Source organism: Phyllostomus hastatus, unplaced genomic scaffold, assembly GCF_019186645.2.
Source record: "Phyllostomus hastatus isolate PE091 unplaced genomic scaffold, TTU_PhHast_1.1 phas_contig_86, whole genome shotgun sequence".
NCBI lineage: Eukaryota > Metazoa > Chordata > Mammalia > Chiroptera > Phyllostomidae > Phyllostomus > Phyllostomus hastatus.
This window is the reverse complement of record NW_025333977.1, coordinates 10,244,071-10,265,172: the sequence shown is the minus strand read 5'-3', so window position 1 is coordinate 10,265,172 and position 21,102 is coordinate 10,244,071. Positions and strand designations below refer to the sequence as shown.

The 21,102-nt window shown below is 44.8% G+C and overlaps 1 protein-coding gene across 1 annotated transcript in view; it reads right to left on the bottom strand.

Moving 5' to 3' along the window:
• Nucleotides 1-21,102, bottom strand: part of ARHGEF26 (Rho guanine nucleotide exchange factor 26) — a 114,541-nt gene that overhangs the window by 13,989 nt on the left and 79,450 nt on the right. Inside the window, exons 10-11 of the mRNA XM_045851622.1 lie at nucleotides 20,349-20,503; nucleotides 3,969-4,178 (exon numbers count right to left, since the gene is read on the bottom strand). Coding sequence (XP_045707578.1) covers nucleotides 3,969-4,178; nucleotides 20,349-20,503 — 365 coding nt within the window. The remainder of the gene's footprint in view (nucleotides 1-3,968; nucleotides 4,179-20,348; nucleotides 20,504-21,102) is intronic.

Sequence of the window (21,102 nt, the reverse complement as noted above, 5' to 3'; positions counted from 1 at the left end):
GGCAGGTCAATGGGAGGGATTTACCCAGGCCAGTCAGCTGCAAAGATTGGCTGTGACCACTTACTACTACCCTCTACCCTCCATGGAGGATCAGCTGTGGAGGGGAAGGTTGGTGGTGCTCTGACATGGTCTATAGCTGTCCTGGCCCTGGGGTTTCCTGGGTGGTGCAGGCCAAGGTCAGCCCCTTTGCCTAGGGCCACCCTGCCTAAGTTATAAAACAATCTGTGATAGCTGCTACTTGTGTTGGGCTTGGAGATTCCCAGGCAAAGCCAAGCTGTGAATCTAGGCTAGCCGCTGCTAGTGCTAGGCCTGGTGCTCTGAGACCAGCTGTTACTTGTTTGACAGGATTTAGGATGTAGTTCTGCATGAGCCAAGACCAGCCATTCTATGGAAATGCAGCTTGGGTGGGCCCATAAGCTGGGTGGGGCAGAGTCTTGGGGATCTTCAAGGTGGGTCAAAAATGTGTTAGGCAGGTTGATGGAGTCTCAGATATGGCACAAGCTTGCCCGTCTGTTGGTGGGGGAGGGTTTACAATGGTCTCTGTTCACCTTGATGTCAGACAGTTCAGTTTCTCCTTGTATAACACCGGTGTCTTTCAAGCTGCTGCCCCAGTGCTGGAGATCAGAGGGAGTGAGTCTGAGTAGGTGAGTCTGTTTGTGGGTTCTTTAAGAGGAACGGCTTGGGGCTCTAGCAATTTCTTCCAGTGACTCAATCCCTGCTGGTTTTTGCATCCAGAAGTTGTGGAGACTTATCTTCCTGGCTCTGGAACCCTGGGCTTGAGTGCCTGGTGTGGGTCTGGGACTCCTTGCTCCAGAGGTATCCCTCCTGAATTTTTACCCACCACACATGGGTGAGGGACCAGCACGTTCCATGTCTGTGCCCCTTCTGCCAGTCTGGATGGATGTGATTTCTTTAATTCTGTAGTTGTAAGACTTCTATTCAACTCAACTTCCAATGGTTGTGTGTGATGGTTGTTCTACATTTTGGTTGTAATTCTGATGTGGTTTTGTGAAAGGTGAACCATGTTTGTCTATACTGCCACCTTGGCCGGAAGTGAATCCTATTCTTTTTCAAATCAAAGAGTGAGTAGTCAAAGGATGCAAGTGACTGGCCTGAAGTTCTATAATTACTCAAGGACAGTGTGGTGGTAAAAACCTTCAACTAGATTGCTAATGAACCATATTAACCATGTACAAAAGAGACAAAACATAATCTCCTACACATTTTGCAGATCTCAGAAGCAAAGAAAACATTATACATAGATTCAGACTCTGACGGCTCAAAACCAAGTAGCCCAGAAATGACCTGTACATTTCCAAACATGACATACGACAATTTGCTAGACTTTTAAAACACCCTATTGTTTTGAAAGGAAAGTGCATGTGCCTGTAATTAATTTTCTTTCAACGACGCCAATGGCTATTTTATGTCTTTGCCCTTAAAAGTATGTGTACAGTTATTTACTTGTGAACTGTAATTGAGTTGGTGGGGGGAGGGGGAGGGAGTCACTCCCTCTGTACCCAATGAGACATCTGCCCCTATGCCCTTTCTGGAATGTCCTGTCCCTATTAATTAAAGCACTCCAAATATGAGTCATACCCATGAGTTTACGGGCGGCATAACTAGATATTCTGAGGATATTTCTGACCGAGGAAATGAACACCCATTCAGCCCGTGGAATGATCAGAAGGCAGGTGGAGTGTCCCAGGAAATGATACAGCCTTGGTGTAAAGGAATTGAACACGTCAGTTCACTCCCTACTCCTTGCAAGCGATCTCAGAGACAAGTGGTGAAGATTACATAAATTATAAACGAGGAAGTCAGGAAGAACTCTGCTGATATGTTGGCAAGGCCTGAATAAAAAACAAACAGTCCTTATAAACACAGAGAAGAGGGAAACGCAAAGCAAAACCAGCACTTTCAACATTACTAACTGAAAGTGATGAAAGGAAATCTCTAGTTTCTGAGAATTTTCTAGAACATCTGGACAAGCACTAACCTCCAAAATATTCAAGACATTTTTATCCTTGAAGTCTTTTAAAAATCCAAAGCTCAGACACATGGGTATTACACTTTTTTTTAAGAGAGGCTTGCCCAAAAGAAGTCCAGCACTGTCCTCACTGGCCAAGGGGTCTAATTGCTTTTTAAGGTGAAGAAATGCCTTCTTCAGCCTCGGGTGTGGACGTGTCTCCTGCTGGTCACCTGCACTCACCAGCAGTCACCACACCCCTCCCAGTGTCCCCTCCCTGGAGGGGCAAACACTGAGGGCAGGCGTGCCAATGTCTCAGGGCTTCTTAGCAGTTTCAGCGCAAGAACTCCGGGACCTTTAGAGAAAGGCATTTCTTTGTCATCTAAACAAACACATACGATCAAGCTCCTTTTCTTATTCATTCACGCTGTTAACTCTCGAGTTCATCTGGAACCCTCGGTTTTGGCTGTTTTCATCAAACCTTACATATCTTTACCTAAACCTGTCTCTCTTGGGCTTCTCCAACCTTTGAAATGCTTCTAGCGCCAAGAGACGTACAACTTTTTCACATTTTCTAGAAATGAATGCTTTCTGATTTTAACCATTTTTTTCATGTATGTCTCTCATGACCCAGGCATACTGTTAAATACTCTTAAAAAGTGGACATATTCTTTGGGTTTAGTTTTGCTAGGATTTTGCCAGAGTCTTAGGAGTGTTCACCAGCCGCTGATCTGTTTCAATCATAGCACGGGGGACCTTGGGGGACGCGGGTGGGAGATGTGTGGAGGGATGCTAGAGGCCAGAGAATTAGGGAACTTATTCCTCCCTCCACAGATCCACCCTCTGACTCAGTGTAACACCTGCTTGTAGTGACTGTTCCAAGACCAGGTCTCCAGTTTCCATGCGAATGAACTGGTCAACTATCTCTCAGGAGAACAAATCACAGGGTGGACTTGAAAATGAAGGCCCCCTCCCTTCGTCCCGGGTGTGGATGCACTAAGCACTAGCTGCCGATGGACCCCCAGGCACAAACAAGGGGACTGGCTGGCCCCTGCACACACTCTGCACAGGGAAGAGGAGCCATCAATACGTTCCCCCAGCCAAGTGTCTCCTGAGAGAAACTGCTGGGCTTTTTGCTGTCTGGTTGAAGGAAGGTGATTATGATGAAAATAAATTAATTTTTAAAGCACTCTAAACGTAAAACATACCACCTAAAGAACAGCAGTCCCCCTGTATCTGCTGTTTCGCTTCCTGTGGTTTCCACTACCTGTGGTCAACCAAGGTCTGAAAATATTAAATAGAAAATTCCGGAAATAAACAATTTATAGGTTTTCCATTGCGTGCTGTCCTGAGAAGCTTGAAGAAATCTCGCACTGTTCTGCCCCGTCCCACCCTGGACGTGAATCATCCTTTCGTCCAGCATGTTCTCGCTGTACGAGCTGCCTGCCAGTGAGTCACACAGTAGGTGGATCGTAAGAAGGTCAACAGCAGCCTAGCGCTGTGTCCCGGGGACTGCGCCGTTCAGCTCACCTCGTCCCACCGTGTCGGCCTTGTGTCGGCCCACATCGTCACGAGGGGAAGGGTGCGTACAGTAGGGTAAGACATTTCGGGGTAGAGACATCCACATACCTTTTATTACAGTATATCGTTACAATTGTTCTATTTTATTCATTGTCAGTTGTTACTCTCTCACTGTGTCTCATTTATAAATGAAAACGTTATCATTCAAGCATCCGCCAGGGGTCTTGGAGCATATCCCCAGAGGATAAGGGGAAGTCTACAATGCATCCAGCAGGACTCATGAGGCAAAAATAATACCCATCTCTCCAAACACGGAGAGGCTCACAATGAAAAGCTGAGCATCTGTACAAAGCAGCTAGACCCAGTCAGTGCTTGGCTCATAATAGGTACCCAAGAAAAAAATGAATAGTGGCTCCCGTTCGCTATTTCCAGGGCGGCAGCAGCCCGAGGGCGGTTTCTCCCGCCTGCCGGTACTCACTGTGTGTCAGCCCCCAGCAGCATCTCCACCTTCTCACTCGCGTGGTTACTGAGGACCGTCAGCGTGAAGAGGTGGCTGGCGGAGTTCTGTCTCGAATAAAGCATGGTGGAGCTGTTCTTCCCCGGAGAAGAATTAAGCTCTTCGTTGTCACAAGATTCCACCATGAGCTGATCTCTTAAGGCATAATCATTGACGTTGTAACTTTCCTCGCTGTAAGGGAAAGGGAACAGAACCTAATGATTCAGTGGGTAAGACTGTGGCACCTGGTCGCTTCTCAAGTCACATTTCAGGGGAAGGCGGCAGAGTGGGAGGCAAGAAGAAAATGATTTACTTTAAAATATGAATTGGAGTCTAAATGATATCCACTGATCATGAATCAGTATGATCCTCCCCATCAGACTTACTACTTACTATTTTTCTGTAATATGCTAAATTGCATGAAAACATACAAACCCTGCAGTTTTCACTCTAGAGTGTCCTGGAACTGTGATAAGGGACACACGCACGCTTCACGATCGTGCTCGAATAAGTAAATGCGGTCCCCCACCCTGCCTCCATTGTGAGAATGAAGAGGGAATCCCAAAACGTGCCCACGTTCTACACAACAAGGCCTCACTCCCAGCCTCCAAACCACCAGGCTCAGGAGGGGAGAGGAGACCTGGAGGTCTGCTTGCTTCTGGTAAGACATCCTTCTCTCCAACATGCACGGCCTCGCCACCTGCTTCAGAAACCAGCAGGATTAGCCCCTCTATCCCTGCTTCTGCCAGTGTTCCTGGTTCCCCTGGAATCGCATCCCTAGCATCATGAACGTGCCTAACCTGGCCCTGCCTCCCTGAGCTCCTTGGCTGGTTCCGGAACCCCTTGTACTGTGCCCCCCCCCCGCCCCCGATTATGCCCCTCATTTAGGGAATCCAGCTAAACCTCCTAAATCCTCAGCCTCCTCTCTAAACCCTCCCTTTACCCTCTTGCCTCAAAAGAAACTTGACTGTCCCTAGAGAATGCCGCCTCACCGGAAAGGCTCTCTGTCTGCTTGCTTCTTGTTGCTGCTTCTAGACAACGGCACCTCCTCCTCCCAAAAAGTCCTCAGCTTTGAAGCGCATGCTGTCACTCTCCCCCGACAGTCACAGCCATTCACAGACCCCTGGGCCACTCTTCAACCTCCCTCGTGAGTGAAGTTGCTGGCTGCCTTTCTCCAGCACGACTTCTTTCTTGAATTTCCAGGTAGCAGAGCCTCCCATTAACCTGGCCTCCCCTGACTTCGCCTCTCAAGACCTCATCCTCCCCCGTACTTCGCCCACCCCTCCACATCGTCACAGCACAGTCCTTGTCATTACTATAAACTGCAACCTCTCTGTAATCCAGATGTCCAACACGACTCACCAGCACTGCCTGTCTCTCCGAATCACCTCTCCCAATCAACCACAGCAATTCTTCAACACACCTGGGCCCAGAACCCATTGACTCCACCACCTTTCTCCCATCCTTAACCCCTCCATGTGCTCTCATTCATGCATATTGACTTATCCCGCTTGGATTTCTTGATACCTAGTTATAATTGTCCCTTGCATGCACCCTCCACTCCTTGAAAAATCCCAACCTGTTTAGATACAGCTTTCCCTCTACTGTGAACACGTACCCTTGCAGCTGAACATGGGAGAGCTCAGCAAGTAACTGGCGAACAAATGGATGCCTATGCAATAAATTGGAGAATATTCTAGAAGCAATATCCAGTTGCTGTCTTATTTAATCATAAGCATAAATGTATGAAGTTAGGGGAATAAAAAGAAGGAAAAATCCATAGGCCCAGTCAACTGCACAAGGGATTTCAGAGTAAGGCATTTGTTCAACATTTCTTAGAATTTCTTTCATTCAGTGCTGGACAGCTGCCTGTCAACTACTCCCGTGTAACACTCCCTGAAAAACTATCATCTTTTGTAAAATTTAGTTTGATAGATTGTCCCCTGAAAAAAAAACAAAACCAAAACCAGCAAACACAGTTATCATACAGAAAAGCAGAATACTGTGTCCTGATCAAGCCCTTTGTTGCTAGGGTAACAATCTGTATTATGGAAAGTTCACATGGCGAGGTCATCCCCAAAGCTCTCCTGACACTGCCCACAAACACTCAGGATACAGAACAGTTTCTCACATCCAAATGAGGCTTAGCAAAGCTCACAACAACTTGTATGAAAGGAGGAAAGAGAATAATATACTTCACAGACAAATAAGGTTATATGTTTGAAAGACCATGTTTACCAGAAACGCTTTTTTGGAAGAGCATAAAAACGTTGTAATGCTTGTTTAGATGTCTCTGACAGGGATGCAGTATGCCAGGACAGAAGATATAACACTAAACAAACAAATAAAAGTAAAATCCAACAACAAGCGCAAGTGTAAGATGAAGGAAGGCTTCCTTGCTATAGTCCTCTCTCTCCGTACCTTCTAGCTACTCTTGCTCCAACTCACGAGGCAAAAAGACTACCCAATAGTCAAAGATACTCACTTCCAGTTTAAATAATATGGTGCAGATGGAAAAATCCAAGCACCCCGATGCTGTGCAAATGGGTGTTTAGGGAGTACCCTAAACAATGACACTGAATAGGTGTTCTTGGCATTTCCAAGGAAACGAAAGGCCACGAAATGTATATTCAATAAAGCAATCACTCAAGATGACTCACATTCCAAGAAGGCTTTAGCATAAAGTAGTTTCACCTATTAGGTAGTCCCCAATAAAATTCAAGACCAAGAGTTCACAGAAAACTAATGTAAACTAATATGAATAAACTACCAAAATGCTTTTCTTCTCTTAATTTTTGGAGTTTCTATTTTCCCCAGTGTTTGCCTAACTACAAATAATACCAGCTATTGTGTTTCATCAATGCTTTGAATCTTCGTCTGCAGGGGTAATTAGAGACAGAAGAAGTAGATAAATTATAATAGAATGTTTTTTATTGTTCTCTTAAACGATAACAACCTCAAGGCCATTAAGAGCTAGGGTGACTGCTGATCCGGTTTATGCCTGTTCTCTCAGATTCCAGTTTGGATCATGAATTGCAGCCACTTTACTTGTCGCTTTGAAGGTTCACCTCCAGGTGTGTATTTCTACACATCTGCACATCTGTGTCACTGAATACGCCTGAGCAGGGAACTTGCTCGCTCTTTTTGAGTTCTGAGTCCAAAATCAAAAGCAGGAAATGTTTTTTTTTTAACTGATTCAACAGCAATCATCCAGTATCACTGATTTCACCTAGACCTCTAAACATCTTCATCACATAGCATATAACGTGTAGAACTTCTTCGCTACTCTTTTAATAAATTTAATATAAAATAAGTTGATTTTATTTAAACTCTGTCCTTGTCAGATATTATTCAAACCCGATAAAACAAATACTGAAAAGCAGCTCACTCTTGCTAGCTTGCTCACTGTTCATGCTCTCTCTCTCTCTCTCACACACACACACACACACACACTTAATCTCATAAAGATCCAAATAATCATATTTTTCCCTCTCCAGATCTGCCTAATATTGGATGAAATTCCTTCTCCTAATGTTTGGTCAGCCCCCACTATCTCGCTCTCTCATGCTGATACAGAGAATAAGATTATATTCTTAGTTAAAATATATGCTTAGGCAGAAGGAATAGGGGGAATCCGCAGCCACATCCAGCGTTGTCCAAGCTCATTTCCCTCCGCTGCTTCCTCACCCACGTCCAACAAGCAGAACCCAGGCTAGGCTGGGCTGGGCAAGAAACCCCTTTCCTGAGGGAAGCTGATGCTAATCACACTTCCCCATGTTTGTCTCCAGCATTCAGCAAACATATGGTTTACATAGTCTCCGAAACAATCTGAATCATGGAATTAGGAAGTTAAATTGCTCAGAAAAAGGCAAATGGAAAAACCACCTTTCCTCACATAGAGAAGTTTATATGTAGACTTCCTCTGATTGTCTCATATGTGCTCCAAGTTCACCAGCTGCTCTTCAAGGCTGTCTGCTCTGTGCAAGCCGAGCCTGCTATCGGGTGCAGAGATCAGGTCTCTGTCAGTCTGCTGCTCTGAGGTATAAACAAGGACTGGTCTTCCGGTTAAAACCCACCGAGAGTCCCGTGACCTTTGCTGAGAATCCTTTCTTTTCTAAAGAAGATAAAGAGCTATCGATAGAGAACAGGATGTGATGGTAAATACTACCCCATTACTCTTCCCGCGGGAAGACCTTCTGCTAAGCAGCTCAGATAGTTCTGGGTTCTACTAAATGCAACCTGACAGCACGGGTTGAAAAAATGATACACCTTATGGTGAACAGTGGCTTTCTTAAAGTGCGTATTGTAGAGCACTTTTACCCTCTGTCTTATAAATTTCTATAAAGGTTAGAATTAGCTGTAATGGGCACATACTTACTACTTTTAAATCAGAACAACATCTGACAAGTGCAGGCAACATACATTTTTAAAACGGCAAAACTTCATATATACTTATAGATCAGGGAGCGAGGGATGGCAGACACCCAGCTCAGCACAGGACTTACTCTGGAAGGAGGAGGAGGAAGACGGAGCAATGGCAAAGAGACTTTAGGTGTACCTGCAGTAGCAGACAAGGTTTTCTGCTTAAAAAGCAAAGACCAGATAACTATGGCAAAAAGTTAGTATCTGTTAGATATGGATGATAGGCAGGTTAGTGTTTGGTAATTTTCTGTATGTTTGAAATATTTCACAATTCAAGGCTTAAATGCATATTAAAATTTTTTAATTTAAAAATAGTAAGTGCAGAACTGTGAAGGCTACCATCACTCCAGGTGTCTGTGCATACCTACCGGTACAGACGAAGCGACTGTAGGACTATGGAAATTTTTTTCCCCTACAAACAACTGATAATTTTTAGATGACACCGATGACTGAAAATATATTACAAGGTGACAGACAGTAAACTCAGTAAAGGGTTTGGGTTAGAAAAAAGGCTCTCCTGTATACTGATGACACTCAGAAAAATAATAGAAGATGTAATCTTACTTATAATAGCCATAAAACATGTAAAACACTTAGGATTAAATGTAACCAGTTTCTGTTACTAGAAGAAAGCCTTCAAATGCTGTACTTCAGAAGAAGGCCTCAATAACTAGGAAAGTCTGATATTATACAGGTATCAATTCTTCCTAAATTAATATATATTAATTTTAACACAATCCAAATAAAAATACAAATGGGGTTTTCTTGCGGGGTGGGAGGCAGTGTGGAGGGGACAGGATCAAGCTGATTTTAAAACACACACACACAAAAATAAACACGTAAGAACAGTCAGAAAGGTTGTGAGAAAGAGTAAGCATGAAGTAGCCTTATGGCCGAGTGCAGACATACTGTAAAGCTCCAGAAATCCAAAGACAGGTTAGGGCGTGAGCTGACAGGTGCATTCGCAAAGCAGAACAGCGTGCTCGCAGAGGGACGCCAAACACTTTTTAGGACACGACACAGGTGCCATTTCAAATCTGTGGGGAGTGCACGGGCTATTCAACAAATACTGGGACATCTGGGGAAAATGTCTGAAAAATACACAGATCTGGGTTCCAATCTCACTCTGTAAACCAAAATAGTTGCCTGGACCCAGGCTCTGGGTCCGTAAGTCACAAAGAAGGGGCGGTGACAGAACAGGCCCTCCTGCTGGGCTCAGACGCACCTGGGCGGCCTTGTGACCAGGGAGGTGCTTTGAAACATGCACATGTCTTAGGGAGAGTTTCTGCCTTAACCCTCATCAGCAAACACCTTAAGTACATATTGAGGATGACCAAGAATGGGAAATAGGCTAGCTGACCCAGACAGAGCCAGGAGCATGCAAAGAACGACGGGAGTGGGGCGTGAGGGGAAGGGGAGACTGTAGGGGCCAGCTTTCTCCCACAGCCCGCTATCATTTGTCTCACATTCCTCCTCGGCGTTGTTCTGGAACTTTCTTTTATAGCTGAAATCTCACAGCTGAAAATCCAACCAGCACCCCAATACTCCCTTTTATAAAAGAGTTAAATTTAAAGAAGATGCTATCAAGAATTGTCCAAAACAAAACACATTTTTCTGCATATATTGGAAAACTGGGTATGCTTTTTTAAAACCTATTCAGTAGTTTGCTTTCCCCAGGCTCTCTATAAAACAGGTACACAGCTTCCCTGTCTTGAAAAGACCTTTCCTTGCACCTGCTGGTGTCAATGCAAAGGTCTCCTCAGCCAGCAGCTGCTTGCCTTTTCACGGTCTCAGACCCCGAGCCTACATGCCCGGGAAACTGCTCCCCAACGCCATTGTGGCCCACGCCCCACCAACCCCAATGACTGGGGTGGGCGTCACTGCTCTCCTGGGCATCTGCACTATGACATTGGATGGTGTTGAGCCCCTGTGACCCTGAAATTCTATCTTCTTCTAATGCCTCTGTACATGGCTAAGTCATCCTTCTTGGGGGTCACTGTCCAAGATCCTCTCCAAGGCCCTCTGGCTTTTCTCTCAGGGATTTATTTGGGCTCTGCCAATCTCCTGGTACCCTGATCCCAGGGAGTGCAGGGGGTTTTATCAGATCAAAGAACACTCTTCCTGCCATCCTTCAAGACACATATGAGAATTCTTCCTCTGCGGATGTCAACTTGTTTCTCTTTTCCATCTGCACATGTGATTTCTAAATCCCCATATTTGATCTTGTGCTTAACTGGAATAAAAATACTCTGGTTAAACATTACTGGGATAGAGAATATTGGACTATAGTAAAATGTATTTTGAGTTAAGAGATCAAAATACTTTTCACATGACTGAAGTTGATTTCAATTTTAAAGGTTTGTGTTGGAATGACACAAAAAAGTTTTTAGTGAAATAATAGACGATTTTAAAGTAAGCAGTGCAGTATAGCAGTTAAGACTTGATTTTGAATGTCTATAAAAATCCCAATTCTATCAGTCACTCACTTTGTGATATGAGCAAGTTACTGATCCTCTCTGGTTTCAGTTTTCTCATCTGTAAAGTGGGGATAATAATACCAATCTCTTTGGGTTGTTGTGAAGATTTATTATTGGATACAAAGCTCCTAAACTCATGCCTGGCTCACAGCCAATAAATGTGAGCTATTAAAGTGGAAAAGCATAATTAGAGCTAAATTAATAATTTGGCCAAGTGCTCCCAACCAGCAAAACAAGGTGTGATATTTATCCAGAAACTGAGTTCAAACAGCCTTTCTTGCTCAGCTCCTCACAGTAAGTCTGAAGACTAACAAACTTGCCCCATGCTTCCTATTTCATTGTCAACGGTATAACAAATACTAGAGATGAGAATCACATTCATTGGTAAGATAAGGATCTGCTGTGACTCATTGTCACCAAAGAAGGTGGCCAGTGGCCCATAGCAGAACCACCAAGCCCCTATTCCTGTCACCATGGATTCCCAGATTCCACAACCTGGGACCTTCCCAGCTGCCCACAGGATGCCCTGAACCCAGGGTCCTGACAGAGAGGCTGCTGGCAACTTACTGAAGCTTTCGCCATGGTGTGACGACAACTAAAGAAGCTCTGAAGAGAAAGTAGGCACCGTGTTACATTGGTAACAAAGTTATTCCAAATTACCAGAGTAATCTCCACATTCCAGTTTGGGGATATACTGAATTTGCTTTTTTAGCCACAAAGCTATACTGTCTCCTAATCAGTTGAGGGATGTTGCAGGAAAACCACTGCTACCCAAGTGTGCACGATTCACATCAACTCATTCAATAATACAAAGTAGGTCAATGGTTGTCTCCTGCTCACTCACCATCTGGCATGGACTCCTGATCTGGGCGGAAGGAAGGGGATGGATTTAAGTACAGTTGTTCCTCAGGCCACCAATCTAGGTCTGACCCCAGAGTGCTCCACAACCTCCAGATGAATAGCAATGGCTAAGGGTTTCAAACTACTTTCTTAAACAATGAAATATTCTAGAAGCCGAGAGCAATAATTTAATCTTGAGAGTGAGAAGCACAACGCTGGGAATAATGCCACTCAGCGGGTATCAGTCACTCGGCAGAGAGTGCTCGCTGTGGTAAGAGCTTTATGCGCATTAGCTCATTTAATTCTCACAGGAATGCCACGAAGAGGATGAATTATTATCCCCATTTTACAGATGAGAATACTGAGGCTCTGAGAGGTTAAGAGTAACTTGCCCAAGATCCCACGGCCAGGATTTCAGCCCGGTCCTGTCTGATCTCTGACCCTGATATGGTGCTCCTCGGTCACGGCAACTTTCAACACTGAATGGCAACATCCACTCTTCTTACAGAACAGAGGACACAATACCATCACGTAGAGGAGTCAAGGGCATGTGGGGAGACCAGAGATGAAGAGGGGGAGGAAAAGGGAAAGGGAGCGCTCACTTCTCCCTCACCCCATCTCACCGCCTAGAATTTAGAACCCACTATCACGGTTGTCAGAAATAACCAAGTTTTATGTTGCAGGAATAAAAGAGCTTTGAGTCAGTCTTCTTGCCTTTCCTTTATCCGAGATACTCTTTAAGTTGAGTTCCCGAGGAAGGGGTTTATTCTGCAGAGGAGGAGAGGCAGTGTCAGGTGACTCCTTTCCGTAATGGGCAAGGCTTCAAACTGGAGAAACGCACAGACCAGGCCATGACCTTTTCCATGGGGCGTGCACAGCTTTAAGCCACTGGGCGTTCAGACTACTTGGGGAAATGCAAGTTGGAACTGAACTCCCTGAACTCGTGATACTGATCTGGTAGTATTCTACTACAGAAAATCCTTTCTTTAAACCCTGAGGGCTCGTAATGTGTCACTGAGTTCAAGTTATGTCAATATACACAGTATTTATGGAAGGGGAAGGAGGAAGTGGAAACCTACTGGCTTAACTGTCTGCGGGAAGGAAACATTGTGAGAAGGAAAACCTTTTCCTCACACTCTGGTGCTGGATTAGCTAAAGGTAGAGGAAAGCTCGCAAATGCAGTTTGGTACAAGCTCTCATTTCCTCCTACACCCTGCACAACCACAAAAATACTCACTGAACAAAAAAACTTGCTTTGGAATATGTGTTTACCAAAACAACACAAAAAGGTGCACAGGATGTTTTTCCCAATGACACTGCGGAATGGAGAATGGTGAGAAGTATTCTACAAAAATGAAGTCAAGAAATAAATAAATTGTTTAGAGACGAGGCTCTAAAGGGAATTTCGGCTTTGCTGAGACATTAAAAAAGGGTCCTTCTTTCCCCACCTCAGTGTCCTCATCTGTGCAATGGAGGTGATGCAAGGCCGCTCTGATAACTCAATGATACACTGCACATACATGCTCAGCTCAGGGAACAGCATGCTCAATAGTACAGATTCTCATCACCACCATTACTATTGTAATTACTTACTCATGTCACTACAGGGGCTACCCCAAACCATCACAGTTAAATCATTTATAGGTAGAGAGAGAACCCAGGACAAGAAAACAAATTCAAACATGATTACTGCTAGAGGTTAATAAGACTAGACTGGATTTCAGCATGCTTTTGGTGGTGTGGCCAATACCCAGACCACGCCCACCCATCTGCCCCAAATGCACTGAGGGGCGCTCCTGTGCTGGTGGGAGCGAAAAGGCACTGCCACGGAGACCCTCACAGGAACCCCAGCTGGAGGAGGAAGGCCGGCCAAAAGGAAGCTGATTCAAAATCTCCAATCACTTCTTTCTCCACAGAACCGAATACTCCCCACCCCATTCATCCTAAAGGCAAGGTGTTAGTTCTTTTAAAGAGTTCTTCCCATTTCCCAAACTACTCATCTGTTACGTGGTGCTCTGTGGAAAGAAGGATTTCCTTGTTGTGACTGGAAATATGATCTAGTCCGCTGCCAGCCCCCCACGTTCCTGTCCATCAAGCCCCAGGGTGCTAGCCAAAGCAATCATAGCTTTCCTGGTCCTTATCACCTGCTGGCTTTCCCGGCCTCCCTTGGAACAAGCCCTGTGACCCAAGACTCCCCAGGACATACAAGAAGTCCTCTGGGGACTGTCTGGCAAAGGTTTTCCTCTGCTGATAAAAAAGAAAAGCCACCTGAGGACAGAGCCCCTTGGCTCAGCCTCTGATTTTCACCCTAGCCTCCCTTCCCTGATCCTGAATGAAGTCGTGCCGCCTGCAGGAGCCACCTGCAACCCAGAAGCCCCATGCTCGGAGCAGCTGAAGAGTGGAAAGGAGCTGGGTTACTGGTGACCTCTGGGCCCCGGCTGACCCCCCTCAGGCTTCCTGTCTGGACAGAGAAGTGAATGCAATGCCTTCCGTGTTCGAGCCACTGTTATTTGGGAATTCTGTTACATTCAGCCAAAAACTTTCTAAGAGGTCAAAGAGTAAATTTCCTTAAGAGGAATACAATAGGGAGGGTTCCCCAAATCACCCAACTTCTTATTGTTTGTGCATGTGCGTGACAGTTCAACTTTTTATTGTTTAACCCTTCTGTATGAGTATACTTTTACTTGAAGCTCAAAGCACTGGCTGACACAATAGTACAAAACAAAAGCGCGCCCCCAAAACCTCCTCTACAGAGCACAGCTTTGGAAACACAGCCCTAACAATCTGGCTGTCTTCTGTAGGTGAAACTCCAGAGGCCCCATGACAAACCAAGCTCCAGAGTTGTTTTTGCCAAAATTAATTTAAAATGTTTACTTAAAAAGGATTACATAATGGAGTAGAATGCAGAAATCACATAAAAGAACATTCAAAGAAATGTTAGCTCGGGGGTGAAATGAGAGGAGGCTGTCCACTGAGTAATGCATTCACTGGAATTGTTTATATTTAATCATCCACACGATTGGTTTGATATAGTTAGACAGGCATGAGCGGAGGAGGACTAACGCCAGGTATGTAGGGTACCAGGGCGGAAAGCCCCAGATACCCAGCAATGGGCAAAACTGGGGTGGGACCTCACCTCCCAGGGTGACCTTTTCTCTTCTAGCATTTCACTGGCCATGCGGTTTAGACCCCCTGACCTTTCATATTGCTGATCACGTGGTTCAGACCTTCTCCTGACCTTTCCTTCCCTGGCATGTCACTAGTCCTGTGGTAGACCCCCTTGGAGAAGGAACAAGGGGGCTGGAGAATGGCCTCATACAGCTCCCATACCAGCCTTTGCATGACCACTCCCTTAAGCATTAAGTCCCCAGGACAATGAGGCTCTGGTCCACATCAAATAGCCTCTTAGGACAAAGCTTTGGGTCTGTTGACCACAGTGACAGTTTTGGTTAAACTAGAGATAACATGTAGGCCTCAGTGGTATGACCCCCTGCCCTGGCACTGACCAATTAATAGAGACCACGACCGTGAAAAGACACACCTGGAAAGCTGATGAGTAGTCTACTGAGATCCTCCCTGAGACCTGCCCTAAAATCCCCACCTTCGGAAGACAGATCAAAGCCCTTCAGACGAAGGACCCTTGTGCGCCCACACTCTTGCATTCTCTCCGTCTCGCTGGAGCATGCCCACGCCTTCCCCCTCTTCTTCTCCCAGGTGCGTTAGCTTAGCCTTTCTCCTAAGCTCCAAAGGTCCTTCCTTTGCCTCTGTGACTTGTTTCCTGAGTCCACACAGCCATGCTGGCTCACTTCTTCCATGGTTCACTTCTTCTACCCCTGAGACTGTCTACAACTGTCACTCGTATTTGAGTCTTGGTGCTGAATTCTCTTCTTAGCCTAACTCAAGAACCAAGGTCTAACACCTGGTGCCATTTGCCATTAACAGTTGACATTCAACAGATATTTACAAATGAACTTTATGGGACAGGCATCGGGCTATGCACCAAGGATGCAAAGGTCAACAAGAGATGAACACATGGTAACATAAATGTTATGGCAAAGAAAACGCAGGGTTTTATGGGACCACAAAGCAGTCAAAATAAACCCACTCTAGAGGAATGGAGAAGAACTCCCAAGGGGTTTGACAATTAATCTAAGACCTAAACAATGAAAAGGACTTTGCCTAGAAAAGGTCTGGGGTGGGGAGGAATTAGGAGGCAGGGAGAATGCCAGGGGTGCCCAACCTTTTGGCATCTCTGGAAGAAGAATTGTCTTGGGCCACACATTAAATACACTGTGACACGTAACCACAAAAACATCTCAGAATGTTTTAAGTAAATTTACAATTTTGCATTGGGCCAAATTCATGGCCATCCTGGGCTGCATGCAGCCTGTGGGCTTCAGGATGGACACCCCTGGTCTAAGCAGAGAAAGAAACATGTGCCAGGTCCTGGTGGCCAGAAAGGTGCTTCAGGGAGGCTTTATACCAAGTGCAAGGTAAGACAACGAAAGGGGAGTTTGCAAGGGATGAGCTGCGTAGGTCTGTCTTCTGAAAAGCGCACTCTGACTGTGCAATGTAAAATGGACGGAGGGATGGTGGCACGGATCCGGTCAGATGTGTCTCCATGGCAGATTCAAGGTGGGGTCCCGGGGCAGTGGCAATGTGAGAGAAGCAATGTCACAGGCAGCTTAGAAGAATGGAGACTGGCTGAACAGGGAAGTGCAGTGAGGAACAGGGAGTCAAAGTCATCTTTCAGGTTCACTGTGGAGCAACCAGCTGGACAGAAGCCCTGGAACAGACCCTGGAGAAGGACCATGTTTGAAGGAGAAGACTTGAATGAAGATAACCTACACCACCACCCAGTAGAGGTGTGGAAGTCACATAACTGTAATGACCCTCCTAAACTATGAAAAATGGCATCCATCAGTGTTTGAAAAATAAAGGCGTGTTCTAGGACTAGCTTAGAACGTTCGTGACGAAGGGCTGGGAGAGGAGACTGGGTTGTACTGTGCCATCCAAAAAATATGTTGAAGCCCTCGCCCTGGTACCTGTGCTTTTGACCATATTTGTAAACAAGGTCTTTGCAGATGTAATCAAGTTAGGATGAGATGTTGTGGAGCAGAGCGGCTCCTATACGCAGTAACCTGTGTGCTTATATGGGGGCGAGCGGGTTTAGAGACATGGAATCACAGGAGAGAAGAAGCTATGTGAAGGCAGAAGCAGAGACTGGGGTTAGGCTGCTACAAGCCAAGGAACCCAGGAGTGACCGGGAGCGGGAAGGGGCAAGGCAGGGTTCCTTCCTAGAGTTTTTGGAGGGGGTGCGGCCTGTCAATATCTCGACTTCAGACTTCTGCCTCCAGAACTGTGAGAGGCTGGAGTGCTGTTGCTTTAAGACACCTACTGTGTGGTACTTCGCTACAGCAGCTGGGGAGAAAAACTGTTCTTATCTGAAGAATAAATCAGAAGGGAAGACCTAAGCCAGATATAAGGCTGGTATATGAAAATAGTAAGACAGCTAACTACCTTACAAAATAAGTCTTTTCAGAGTCTGAACTTATTTAGGTCTTGATTTCGGTATTCACACTGCGGAACTGGGAAGAGTAGTATTTAATACTTAAGGTTGGACACAGCACATAGTCTGTATACCATAATGGATGAGTATAAATAAGTTATTACTAGGCATGGACTGTATAGTATAAGAAGTTACTGTCCATTAAGCTATGAACACAACACGGCAATCGATTATTGCTGTGTCCGGTCTGACAGATTTTCACCCTGTCACTGCTATGGAGGCAGCGCCGGCTGACACTTCACCACCACTCTAGGACAGTGGTTCCCAACTGGAGGCAATCTGGCCCCCGGAGAACATATGCCAGTGTCTGGAGATATTCTGGGTTGCTGCACCTGGGAGGACAGTGCTACTAGAAACTGGGAAGCTGCTACCACACCCTACGGAGCACACGGCAGCCCCACGCCGGGGAGCTGTCAGGTCTCAGGAGAGCCTAGTGGAGAACTCGGCTCCAAAAGGGCCCAAGTAATCTGCGGTGAAAGCTTCAACTGCCAAAGATTTCCCTTTCTCATTCAAAACAGTCGCGTGGATCCTGGTTCCTTTTGAAATGTGGTGGAAGAGACTAGTAACACAGTGACTCATGAACAGTCCAAAGCTGAAGGAAACTTTAAACTTCCTTTTGGATATTCTAAAAAAACAAAGTGAAAATTCCTGTCCTAGAAGACAGCCATGGTCACTGACGCTCTGCAAGCACTAGCAGTAATGGGGGCTCTGCCCAGTGGAGGCGGCCGCACACCCCCGACATCTGCGGCCAGCCGACCTCGGCACAGAACAGCTGCCAGACTGGGAAGGAGGAAGAGTAACTCCCCTCCCAAGCTGTCTCTGCCGGTAGCCCGGGAGCCTCCCCGAAGCTGAAAACCACTGGAGATCCAGAAGCTAGGCTCCTTGACTAAATCCCGGAATTACGATTAGGCAGCGGGTGGCTGGATCAGTCCCGCAGAGCTGGCACAGGTAGTAATCCTTTATCTGCACCTCGTGGCCAAGCCTAAATTACTGCCTTGTTGAAAGCTTCTGAATCTCCTCCGCTGCTGCCTCTGGCATGCGAAGCATTTGTAGTTGCCTCCTTGAAGCTGCAGAGTAAATAGGGCTGTGCATACTGTACATTTTTAACCAAGCCTGTTTATCCAGCCCCTGTGTTCTGCTTGCCACTTTCACCACGTATGTAGGTTAGGCAACCTGAGCCTCAGTGCCATGCTGAGTCAAGAGCACCTTAGAAATAGGATGAGCTCATGGTGAAGGCAAGAAAATTCCAGTTTCGGTAAAGGCAAAGTCAGGTACTCAGGTTGCCCTCTCCATTGGAGCCATATACTTTGTTGTTCCTTTTATTACAATACAAGTTCAAAGTTACCTGAGAAAATGCATGTGGGATAGGTAGGAAAGCAACATTAAATGTAATGGCAAAATCTCCTATGGAGGGAAAAGTATTCCAGTTAATGGAATAACATATACCTTAATTCTAACTTTCAAAGTCTATATTTATTGGGTAGTTCTATGCAAGTCCAAGAATAAAAGTTGTACTATCCTGGTTTAAATACCCTTAATGGTTTCATCAAGTCATTGAAATGATCATAATCAAAACTACACTTTATTTAAAATTGGTTTAATATACTTTATTGTTAAATCAAAAGCTTGGACAAAGCTTTTGGTCCATTGAGACAGAGCAAATATTTCAACAGCTGGAAGATGTTAAAAGTCAAGAGTTCTGGCATTTGAAGAGTCATATATATATAATTATTCTTTCCCAAAAACAAAACATCTTGAAGAATGCCAAAAAAACATGCTATCTCATAGGAAACCAACAAAATATAAAAATACAAAAATTATGATGTCTCTCCAATCTTTTATTTATAAAATTGACTTAACTCCTAGAACTATTTAAACTGACCCAGGGTAAGAGAAATCATTTCTTCCTCAAGTTATGGAAACACTCTTTTCCTAAGTATGAAAAATAACCCTCAGAGTTATATTATGGCTTTTCAGGAGAGACCATCCAAAGTTTTCAGCTCAGCCGGATGGCCAAACAGCTGAAATCATTCATAACAGTCTGACTTAAAGGAGCAAAAAGAAAAGCTCAGCCTCTGTTTTCGCTGCGTTTGCCTACTCAAGCCAACATGTCAGCAAGTCAGAAGTAGAATTTAAATACATATTTTATGGTAAATTTTGACACGTCTTTTACATATTCCTAGAAGCTTGTTTCCATGAGTCTCTTCACCTTGTCAAAACTGCACCCTAGGAACTACCCCTACTTCGGTTACATGCCAGCAATTCTCCTCACTAGCACTGCCCTCCTCTGTGGAAATGACACACCACAGATTTATGTTTATGTTTGCATTCTGCGAAAGACGGAATATTCATGAAGGACCAGCAGGAAAATATCTTACAGTCCTACGTATACTGAGTATAGTGAGAACGTTCCCTAGTGTATACGCATGCGCATGCCCGCGTGCTTCTACAGTACTCCTCCTGGATGTCTCCCCAGAGTAGTTCATGAGTGCACAGCCAGAAGTCTGAAGTTAGAGGCATAAACACTCTGCCAAACAGCTGAGTTACTTTATATTCCCTTAAGAAGAGAGTACTAGAGGATCGAGAACATCTTCCCAGTCATGGGGAAACGTTTTAGACTACCAATCGTGAGGGGCACTAGATTTCAAATGAAGTTACCAGGAGCACTAGACGTGCGCCCCAGCTTGTTCTCAATCAGAGGAAAGGTTCTACAGAGAAGAGATTTGAAAACTGCTGATTGAGAATAAGATCGTTCCCTCCTGAGGGATGCCATGAGAACTCAATAGTATGAATGTATAAAATGCTCAGAACGTGGGTCTGCCCACTGCAAAAGCTCAATACAGCCTGGCTAGAATGCTGACGCTGCTAACGGTTCAAGTCTCAGCTGTGCAGGTAAGTTAAAGCGAATGCAGCACAGACGCTGCTGTGGTTCCGTGTGCAGAAACCACACATCTAACATCTCCAGCTTTTAAAGGACGATCACCTCTAACAAGCACCTGAATTGCAGAGCTTTGAAAGTGGACAGACAGCGAACAACACCACAGAAAGGCTTACCTCTTCTTCTTGGTGATAATGAGCACATCGTTAAAGAGGAAGAAGTAGACTAGCTGTTTGGACGTCCTTCTTGAGAAAAGTACCGTGTCTTCTACATAGGCTGTCAGTTCGCCTCTCTTTACCAGCCACCGGGAGGAGGAGACTAGGGGAAAAGGCTGTGAAAAGAGAAAAACTCAGCACCCGAAGCCAAATGAGGGTACTTTTAAGGTTATTGTATGTAAAATATAAACCTTACAAACAAATTCTACATATTATGGCATGCATCATTATTTTATAGGTATATGATAGTGAAACAATTAGAGAAGTATAGTAATTCTCTAATAAAAAAATGAAAGAGAACATTTTATTTCCCAATATTAAAATACCACTAATTTGCCCATATGTAACTAAAACTCAATATGAAACTGCTATTGGGTCAACAAGAAAGTAAGTATTATATTAACTCTTTCTATTAACTCTCCACTGAGAAAGAAGATTGATAAGGAATCACTTAAAACCGAAAAGCCTCAGAATGAAACCTACCAGTAACAACGGCAGGTATTTTACATTTCACAGGTCAGAATCTAAACATACGGGAAAATATAGATAACTCCAGTTAAGAAGCAAATATAAAAGTCTACATTTACTTTATGAATTAAACAGACTTTATTCAAAAAGGGAAAAAACTCCTCTCAAATGTGTGATTTGTCTACTAATTCTTTACACAGACATCTTCCGAAGAACACCTGTTCTTAAGTTTATGCTAGTTTTCCTC